Below are 10,711 nucleotides of genomic sequence, written 5' to 3' on the forward strand. Positions count from 1 at the left end.
AGATCTCTTATTCTTTTTCTACTCCATCAAACATTTAAATTTCCTGAGGGGAAGGGCATAGCTCAGTGGTAGAGTGTGTGCTTAGCATGCATGAGGCCCTGGGTTCAATCCCAGGTACCTCCATTAAATAAGTAAGTAAATCAATCAGTCGGTCAATCAATCAATCTAATTATCTCCCTCCCAAACATTTAAGTTTCCTATTTTCAAACTTAGATACAATGATACATCTTGTATTTGCCTCATTATACATAGCTTTTTGTTTTACCTGTGACTGTTGAGTTTGTAGAAGTAATATTGCTGGGTTGAAGGGTGAGGACTTGAGTTGAAAACAAAGTATTTCTCATTTCAGCCCAAAGGCGCAGACAGAAAGCAAAAAACAGATAGGGAGAAAATGGAGAAACGAACACCTCATGAGAAGGAGAAATATCAACCTTCCTATGAGACAACAATACTCACAGAGGTAAAAGGATTTCTTTTGGTGACAATTTCAGTCAGTCCTTCTTACTCTTTAAAGAAAAAGCCAATCATTTTGCAATATACAGTTGACTTGAACAGCACAGGCTTGAACTGCATGTGTCCACTTATACAGAGATTTTTTTTTTCCCACTAAATATGTCGTATATTACTACACAATTTGCAGTTGGTTGAACCCAAGGATGCAGATACAGAGGGCTGACTGTCAGATTGTACCTGGACTTTTGACTATGCTGGGGGAGCATGGTTGGTGCCCCTACCACCTGAGTTGTTTAAGGGTCAACTGTGTACATATATCAAACCCTTATGTTGTATATCTAAAACTTACACAGTGTTAATGTCAATTATATTTCAATTAAAAAAAAAAAAAGAAACATCGCTTCCAGCCTGATCAGAACTTACTTGCCGTCTTGTTGTGAGGGCCTCTGAGAAACCAAGATTTACTTGCTATTTGAGTAACAGTGTTTTGTGGTGGAACTCTAGAGTCAAGTGTTCTTTGCAGTGTCTAAGCTGTCCTTTGTTTTTAGTGTTCTCCATGGCCTGAGATCACATATGTCAATAATTCCCCATCACCTGGCTTTAACAGTTCTCATAGCAGTTTTTCTCTTGGGGAAGGGTAAGTCTGAGAAATGAAATTGGCTTGTGTTTGTCCTAAATATGTATTCTTTCATTATCTTTCCATAAAAGAAATCTTTCCAAACCAATAAATACTTGGATTTGGTCAGCCTTTGATGGACTTATGTATTAACTGAGGTCTGGATTATCTTCAAAAGAGACTGAAAGCGTTTTATGTCGCCTTTCTCTTCTTTTTCCCTCTTATTAGAAAATACCATTTATGGTCAGTTTTCAGTGATTCAGGGACTGATCTTCTGGGCTTTTCACTTCTTCCTCTTACCGCTTACCTTGTGGTTATTTCACTTCCTGATCATACTTTTACCAGGGAGTAGTCATTGGGAATTGAAACACAGTTGTGCAAACACTAAAATCTGTTTGGTTACTTATTAAGAATGATCCTCACACCTAATTATTATGAATCTTTGATAATTGGGGGAAGAAGGTGAAGATGAGAGCTAAAATGAAGTTTTGGAATTATCTGTGAGATGCATTTAATCTTGCCTTACTGTCTTTTACTGTCAGAGATCATTGAAAGTTGGTACAGACACCCACTCCAGTTTAAAAAAAAAAAAGTTGTCTTATAGTCCTAGCATTTAATACGTATTCCACGTAGGCCATAATGAAATTTGAAATAGTTGGGTTATGAAATGTTTGAGTATACTGTTCAGTTGTAATGTTTGTTTTTGAATTTATTTAGGCTCTTTGTTTATCCTACTTCGGAAAATATTTAATTAAGTTAACTTAAATATTCAAAATGGAACAATTAAGAATATAAAATAGGTAGAAATTGTAGAAGGAATAGATAACTAGGGCCCTGAGATAATGTAATTACTAAATTTGATTACTGAATTTGAATTTTGCAGCTAAGGCCAAAGAAAGAAAAAGATAATTTTTAAAAGAAAAAAAATCTATCAATACCCATATGGATTGTACAGTTTACTTATAGGCAATTAAAAATATTAATTAGGATCTAAAAGTTGTAAAATTTTCTCTGCTCTTTGTCATGTAGTTCATTATTAGGTTCAAAGTTTTCTCCCATAAAAGAAGTAAACATTAGGGAAGAGGGAGAATCTATTACAGCAAAAGGAAGTAAAGGGAAAAATCAAGTGTGGAGATAGCCCTTGGATCACAAATTAGCAATAATTTTTGATGCTGTTTTAAAAATAATTATTGTTTTTATTATACAATACATGATCACATTGCACACTATACATTTTACTCTAATTTTTTCTGTATGTTTTTGTATATTTATGTATTTAATATAGTTGTAATATATGGATTACTTTTATATTCTGATATTTTTTGTTTATATTCTAATAAACTTATGTTAAGTATTCTTTATGCCATAATTTATCTGATCAGTTCCAATTTACTGGAATTTTGATATTTTTTTCCATTTCTTCAATAATAAAAAATGTTGCAAATGACATAGTTTCTACTGTCCCCCCCCAAATAAAAAGTCTTTATGCTAAATTAACAGACAATATATGTATTGAGACAATATTATGGGCTAGCACAGATTCCTTTAAATCTCTAGCTTAAGATTTCTTATGGCAATGAAAAATGGAATGATGAACCCTGGTATGTGTCACAAACTCATCCTTTCATTTTAAATGTTTCTTTAGAAATGGTTCGCCAAACCACCAGCCAGAGCCACCACCTCCAGTAACAGATGTAAGTCTAGAATTAAATGTCAGTTATATGTAATGTCTAATAATACTCTGGTAACTATATAATTCAGTAGAAATGCCCAGCTTTTAGGGAGTATTATTCATTCATTCACTAAGCAAACATTTATTAAATTTTGACTATGAACCAGAGACTATGCTGTCTTTAAGGAACTTACAGTCTAGTGGGGAAGATAAGGATGGAATTCCATGGACATCTTGCATGGTTAGAGAAAGAAGACTGATGTATAAACAGCTTCCAAGCAAACTCGGCCTGTCTGAGCAGGGGTGTCTTTGGCTATGTGTTACCTAATGATGTAATGTTTACCTTTTAAAAGTTGAATTTATTTAGTTACCCCCAAAAATGTTTTCTCTTTCAGAACCTCTTGCCAACAACCACACCTCAGGAGGCTCAGCAGTGGTTGCATCGAAACCGTTTTTCCACTTTCACAAGGCTTTTTACAAACTTCTCAGGTTAAATTTGCTTGTCCTTTTGTTTTCCCCAGCATGAGATTTCCTTTACATTCTGGGGACTCCTGGTATTCCTGTGTTGTTTTGTGGGGGTGGGGGGAGATCTTAGTGCATTTTTATGATTAAATGAATTTCATAGAACTCTTAAGACTTTCTCACCAGCTGCAACTGTGCTGTTAAATACTCAAAAAGAAAGACCTCTTAGTTTAAACTCATTTTACTTTTAAAATATTTATTCTATACAATACTTTAAATATATATATATATTCCATACAGTATTTTATCAAGGAACATTTGCCAGTAGTCTGAAAATTTCCCCTTGATACCACTATATTGTATTTTCTTTGCTCATTCCAGTTTTATTTAGCACCTTCTGTGCACTGGGTATGGTAGTTATATACAAATGAATAAGGGATACTTCCTGGTCAGTCATCATCTAATGTCAAAGAAAATGCAAATCAAAATAAAACTGTGAAAAAAGGTAAACAAATAGTTGTGATACAGTAGATAAGTGTATACAAAGTGAAGTGTTTTGGGTGGAAGGGTCTGGAGTTAGGGAACGTGTGATGCACGAAGTGAATCTTGAGGGATGAGGAGGAGTCTGTTGGTCAGACAATGGAAGGGTATTTCAGGCAGGAGGAACCACTTGCTCATTAGACATGACCAGTGTGGTGAAAGCATAGGGTGAAGTGGATAAGTTAATTGGGTGGGAATTGAGGTGGGAGAGGATGCAGGGGCTAGATCACGGAGAACCTTATATACTGTTCAAAAGATTATGGACTATAGCATACTAGTAAAGAGCTGTCCTTGTAAAAGAGTCCATTTTAGAAGTCATTAACAAAGAGAACCTTTGCCTTTATCACCCATTTTCTTATATTTATTCCAGGGGCAGATTTATTGAAACTAACTAGAGATGATGTGATCCAAATCTGTGGCCCTGCAGATGGAATCAGACTTTTTAATGCATTAAAAGGCCGGTATGTAATTAGTGTTAAATATCAATGAGGTTGGATTTCAAATGGATTTGGATTCAGGAATAATACTCTTTGTATAGCTAAACACATCTTGTCAGAACATTCTTTTTGAAAACCAGCTATGTACCAAATAAAGATGAAAAATATCCTTTCCTATAACCATTATCATGGAGTTTTGCTTTCTGATGGGGAGAGAAATAAAGATATAAATAATAAGTATTTTGAATAGTGATAAATATTTTGAAGGAAAACAAACAAAAACAAGGTTATGGCCTATAGAGTACACGGAATATGGCCAGGAAAGAGGAGCGGATATTTAAACTTGAGTTATAAGAAGGATGGAAGCTTTGGAGTATTGTGAGGGAAGAGCGTTCTATGCAGAAGAAACAGTTGGTGCAAAGTCCTGAAGTCAGTTTTACTAGAGAAGAGATCATTCTTAAGTTTGGGTAGGAATTGCTTAAGTGTCTGCTTACAGATATTACATGTAATACAGAGTCATTTCTAGTCCCTGTTTGGGACTTACAATTCAAAATAAGTAGTAGTAATATTAATGGAAAAAACATACCGGTTAATGCCATAAAACCAAATCAGTGACTAAATAATGAAACAGATTGTAAATTATTTGTGTTTGTGTATATATTATAAGAGATATTGAATCAAGTTGGAAATTTTTAAGGAAAGAGATGAAATTCAAGAATTGATGACTAGGAGAAAAAAATGGATCTTTCATTTTTAAACGTATTATCTACAGAGCATTTAGAAATAGGGAGGAATAAGATGATCAGATTAAGAGGTAACTGAATATGATTATCTAAGAAGAACAGAAGGAAGGCTAAAGCTACTTAGGACAAGGTGATGAGGGAGGTTTTCTGGTTTACTGTATTGATGCTTTTAAGCAAAAGGTTCATCTTGAACCTGACCTATAGAACAGTGACTCACATATTTTGAATATTTCTAACCTTTACATCAAGGGTCACCAACTCAAATGACTACAGAGGCCACATGTAAATGACAGTCAAGTCTGGAATACACTGAAGGATGCAGGTACCACACAAGTAGAACAGCTGATTGGTTTTTTGTAAGAATGAGGGCCTTGGATCACCAGATCTGACTTTTTCAAGGAAAGCCAAAGATTCAGAGGTTTATATGATGCCTTGTGTTGGAAGGAATTCAGTTACACACACACACACACACACGAGCTAATAAAACAGCACACACACACACACGAGTTAATAAAACAGCAAATGAGCTGCACATTTGGCTAACAGCTTTTTTTCCCTCCTTAGGATGGTGCGCCCAAGGCTAACCATTTATGTTTGTCAGGAGTCCTTGCAGCTCAGGGAGCAGCAGCAGCAGCAACAGCAGCAGCAGCAGAAGCATGAGGATGGAGACTCAAACGGTACTTTCTTCGGTAGGTCGTTCTGAACAGGCCAGGACAGATGTGAAGGAAGATGAAGAGATGACTTACGAGCATGTGTGATGGGAATTTCTCAAATAGCAGATTCAGCCCTTGCTAGCAGTAATGGTAGTCGCTGATGTGAACTGAGCTCCTAATACACGCCAGGCACCCTTCTCAGCACTTCTACATGTTTTAATTTTTACAACTGGTGTGTCCTCTTTGCAGTAGTTTTTATTGTTCTCTCCAACATTTAGATGAGGAAAATGAGGCTTAGGGATGTTAAGTAACTTGCCCCAGAGCACACAGCTAGTAAGTGGCTGAGTGGAGATTTGAATTCAGGCAGTTTGCCTCTTGTGTCTTTCAGAAAAATGGGCATTCCTTGTGGTCACATTACCTTTAAGAGCAGAGAAGCTTTGTACTGACTGCCGTTTCTCTCTCCCTTTTGCAGTGTACCATGCCATCTACCTAGAAGAACTGACAGCTGTTGAACTGACTGAAAAAATTGCACAGCTTTTCAGCATTTCCCCTTGCCAGATCAGCCAGATCTACAAGCAGGGGCCAACAGGAATCCATGTGCTCATCAGTGATGAGGTAGATTTTCAGTACAGCTGAGTCGCCAGGGGACAGTGATTTGTCTGGGCATATGACGAGCAAGAACAGTTCTACTGGGGCAAAGTGTTTTCTAAGACAAGAGGTTTTTTAAACCTTTTTGCTTGCTTACCTTCTAAAATAATTTTTTTTAATGTGTATCCCCTTGCACATTTTTACGTTGACTTAAAATTTTTGTTTTAAGTTTAAATAGTTGCAAAAAATGTCATTTCTTAGCATATTATATGACATTTTTAAATGACATAATTACTTCACTATTCTATCTGTATTTCACGTAACCTAAATATAAAAGTAGTTTAATACCACTGCCATCTGTTAAAAAAATACATGAATATACTTTTTAACAGAATTTTTATATCATTTCTTTGTTTCCTTAAACTCATATTTTCATTCACTTCCCCCATAGAATTTCATCTTACTGTAACCTATTTTTATGTTTGAATATCTTTTAAAATTTTTTTAAATTTATTTTTTATTTTATTTATGGTTGTGGGGAAGTAATTAGGTTTATTTATTTATTTTTAGAGGAGGTGCTGGAGAATGAATTGAATATCTTTAATTAAATATCCTCTTGTATTTCTTTGGAACAAAAATTTGTTTCACTAAAAAATTTGTTTCAATAAAAATTGAAAAATTATTTCTGCTGAATAGAATTATCACCACAATTATATAGTTGATTAAAACAACATAAATGTATTATATGTTTGGATAAGTAGTTGTTAACCATTAAGGAAAATTTATTAAAAGTGCGTTAATGAGATAAATGGGCTTACTCAATTCCCTCCCCTCTCTCACATACACAATTAATTCATCTTTAGATAAATACTGCTTATTGATTGCAAGAATAGGTGGAGTTCAGCATCAATTCCATCCTGTTTTTTACCCTTAGATATGAGTGCTTTGGAATCTGATTCACATAAATGGATAGACAGGAATGGATGGAGTTTCACTAGAACAGCATGGCTGGATTTTTTTTTTTAAATTCTGAGTTATGTGCCAAAAATTACATTAGTGATGTTATGGGAAAATTATTTTGAATCATCTGTCATTTGACAGTTTGTGATTAGGTCACTCTTCAATTCTGGTGAAGAAGAATTGGAAACCATGTGACTCCACAAGACTTTATTACCCAGTCATTGGAGTTCACATTTGCAATTACACTTCTGCAGTAGGCTTTTATATCCCAGGGCAGAGCATCTTCATAGGACTCCAGGAGGGTGAAACTCTTACCTTTATTTAATAAATTGGGAAAAGGGAGTTTGAGAAGGGAAAGTGGAAAAGGAAAACCAAAGAGGTTCTTGGGCAATTTTAGGAAAGAACAAATAATGGAAGTTGAATTCCTCCCATATGGGCCTATCTGTATCTGTGTGCTCCTTGGAAAGTCTTGGGGTTAGCCCAGGAAAACGCATACTCCAGTTTTAAGATCGCTGTTTCAGAATGCTTAGCTTGTAAAACTTTTAAAAACTAAACAGGAGAGAAAACAAAATGAAGGATTATTTTTCACTTAAATCTGACATAATAAAAAGCCACATAGGCAAAATAAATACTACAAACTGAAGTTTTTAATAATCAGAATTTCTTGCTTTTTTCAGATGATACAGAACTTTCAGGAAGAAGCTTGTTTTATTCTGGACACAATGAAAGGTAATAAAATAGTAAGACAAACGCTTTTCTTGACAGAGTGTAAGAGCTTTTTTAAATAGTATTTTACTTCTTTGAGAAGAAAGGGAAAGTATTAACCGCCGTATTTGAGGTAAAGAAAGTGACATTATTAGAGAGTGACATCATTGTATGAATTGGCTTCTTGCCATTACCAGAGTAGACAAAGTGTAACTGATAACTCTGTGCCATTCTCTTCCACCTTCTGCGGACAAATGAGGAAATTGAGGCATGTTGGTTTTATAATTTATTTTATATTTATTACAGGTTGTCTGTGATAATTAATAATTATACTGCTCCTTGTCCTGCTGTTTTTTCTTTCTCTATAAAAACCTTACCTACATATTTTTCTCCTGTGTTTTATAGTTGACTAAAGATTCTTCTCTCTCTCTTTTTTTTTTTTTTTTTTTTTTACAGCAGAAACCAATGATAGCTATCATATCATACTGAAGTAGGTGTGGGCCATTTCCTCCTCAGTGGCTGCTGCGTCCTTCACCTATTGAAACCTCCCCTCTTGAAAGGGGTGGCAAATGGAGATTTGAAGGGCTGCAGGACCTGACCTGTCTGACTGTGTGGGGGAGTCCTGGCCATGGAGGCAGAATCCCAGCCATCCTTGCTGGCCCAAGATCTGTGGCACAAACAGATTACTGCCCAACATGCATTTCTGCAACTATTCTTAATTAACATTTCTGGACCCTTTTGTTGTTGAATATCAATAGAAACGCCACATCATTTAGGGTGAATGTAGGGCATAATGGTGATGAGAATTGTGTGATGTGTAATGGAAAGGTGTTAAGTTTTGTGGTCTGGAGCCATGTAAATTTTTTCTGACATAAAAGTGAACATCTCTATTCATAAGACTAGATGCTCAATCTTTTTTTGCATCAAACACACTGGCTTTTTGCCACAATTGGCCTCTGAAAACCTCATCAAAGAACAGAGAGATAGGACAGAATTCTTCTTTTGATTCCCCGAAGTTCTATGACTAATAGTAATTTTAGCTAATATTTGTTGCACATTTACTTGTGCCAGGCAGTGTGATAAATTATTTACATGGATTATCTTGTTTAAATTCTCTTAATAAACCTATATGAAGTTGGTAATAATGATCCCTAATTGAAGATGAGGAAAAGGAGCCACAGAGTGGCTAAGGAGCTTGCTGGGTAACAGGCAGCTAGCGGCTATGACACTGAAATGCACACCCAGGCAATCTGGCTCTTGTTAACTGCCATCCGTGACTGCCACCCTTGCAGTGCCCTGTGCTTTCCATGGTTTCTTACTGTGGCTGGAACCGAGGAATCAACACCAAAGGGATAAGCCACACCTAAATAATGATGAATAAATCAAGACTTAAAAAATTAAAACACAGATGCTTTTAAAGCATCATCAGTTATCAGATTCACAGAATTTGAGGTGGTGAAGACTAGGGATTATCTCCCTAGTAACTCCCCAAACTCACTGTTCTTGAATGACCTTCTCAAACTATTTATTAACGAGTTAGACTAACCCCTGCTTTCTCTTTGCCCTCTCTGCCTCTTCTTTTGGCATAGGAAGTTCTTTCACTCATGTAGGGTTCTTTTGTATAGGCTTTACAAGAAATTCATTCCGATCCCATTCGCATTCTTACCATATTCTTTAGTTCTTCCTGATTGTGATTGTGTGCGCTTGTGTGTGCGCATGTGTAAGACTACAGGTCTTTTTTCACCCATGAAGCTTTATCCAGAAACCCCTTTAAACATTATGTTGAGGTGAAGAAAGATAATGTTCAAAAGATTCTGTACTGAATTCAGATCTGTGTGTGTGTGTGTTTTTAAAGCATTTGATAAAGTTTAAATGTTTTTATACAGAGATTTTCGTTCATTAAAATCAACCTGCAACGTGGTCTGATTTCTTCTGGTTTGAAACAAACTGAAAATTTTGAAACTGGAAAATTAAGTCAAATGACTTATTTGAAAATGACCTGGACAACTTGAAATACTAGGCCAAAATGCTTTTTTAGTGAATGATTACCAGATATTTCCATTGCGGGGGACATTTCTAATGGTATTTTTTCTGATTTTTAATTGTTTCTAGGACTGGTTCTCAGCTTCAGGGACGTCAGCGCTCTCCTCAGCAGGCTGCTATTTTTATTTTTATTCGTTATTTATTCCATTTCTTTCTGAATGTTAGGCTGAGAGGGTTGAACTTTTAAGGTCCCTTCTAAATCTGAATCTGTGACTCTTGTTTACTGTAAATGATACACAGAATTCTATTAATATATTTACTATAAATTTACACTTACTAATTTTTACTTGGTGTTAGGGGTTTTATTAGAGTAGTTTTCAAATTTATATAGAAATGAATACATATATAAGTTTGTAATCATAGATCCTTTTTTAGGGGGGTGGTAATTAGGTTTATTTATTTATTTGATAGGGGTACTGAGGATTAAATCTAGGATCTTTTGCATGCTAAGCATGCACTCCACCACTGAGCTATATAGGCTCCCCCCAGGTCCTTAAATTAACCAGAAGATCTCTTAGGCTTTCTTCAGCTCCAAAAAATATTTTATAGTGCCGATGCTATGTAATTGGTAAGAATTGGTGTGGTGATAGGACATTGTAATTATTCAACTTACTTTAAAAAATTGCATCTCTTCACTATTGATGCTGTCAATTAAAAATTTAAACTAGCTTTTCCATTATGAAAGTAATATACAACGTGATAAATTCAAACAAAGGATGGTACAACTTTTTCTACTTGTCACCTAGGCCCGCTCTTTAGTGGTAGTCGTTACAAAAAAGTTTCTCTTTTCTCCTCACCCCCCACCCCCGACACAAATACCCACTTGGTTCATGTAGCAC

At 35.5% G+C, this 10,711-nt stretch overlaps 1 protein-coding gene across 3 annotated transcripts in view; it reads left to right on the forward strand.

Annotated features, from left to right (window-relative positions):
* The window catches only part of TFCP2 (transcription factor CP2), a 47,179-nt gene extending 37,430 nt beyond the window's left edge, over window positions 1-9,749 (forward strand). Inside the window, exons 7-15 of one of the 3 annotated variants that reach the window (XM_006202979.4) lie at window positions 350-460; window positions 1,002-1,090; window positions 2,715-2,763; window positions 3,137-3,230; window positions 4,114-4,204; window positions 5,488-5,612; window positions 6,049-6,191; window positions 7,802-7,853; window positions 8,286-9,749. In XM_006202979.4, coding sequence (XP_006203041.1) covers window positions 350-460; window positions 1,002-1,090; window positions 2,715-2,763; window positions 3,137-3,230; window positions 4,114-4,204; window positions 5,488-5,612; window positions 6,049-6,191; window positions 7,802-7,853; window positions 8,286-8,323 — 792 coding nt within the window. In that variant the 3' untranslated portion in view covers window positions 8,324-9,749. The remainder of the gene's footprint in view (window positions 1-349; window positions 461-1,001; window positions 1,091-2,714; window positions 2,764-3,136; window positions 3,231-4,113; window positions 4,205-5,487; window positions 5,613-6,048; window positions 6,192-7,801; window positions 7,854-8,285) is intronic. The other 2 variants (XM_006202980.4, XM_015238117.3) reach the window with 2 other exon arrangements.
* Window positions 9,750-10,711: the final 962 nt, after the last annotated feature.

This window comes from Vicugna pacos, chromosome 12, assembly GCF_048564905.1.
Source record: "Vicugna pacos chromosome 12, VicPac4, whole genome shotgun sequence".
In the NCBI taxonomy this organism is placed as follows: Eukaryota; Metazoa; Chordata; class Mammalia; order Artiodactyla; family Camelidae; genus Vicugna; species Vicugna pacos.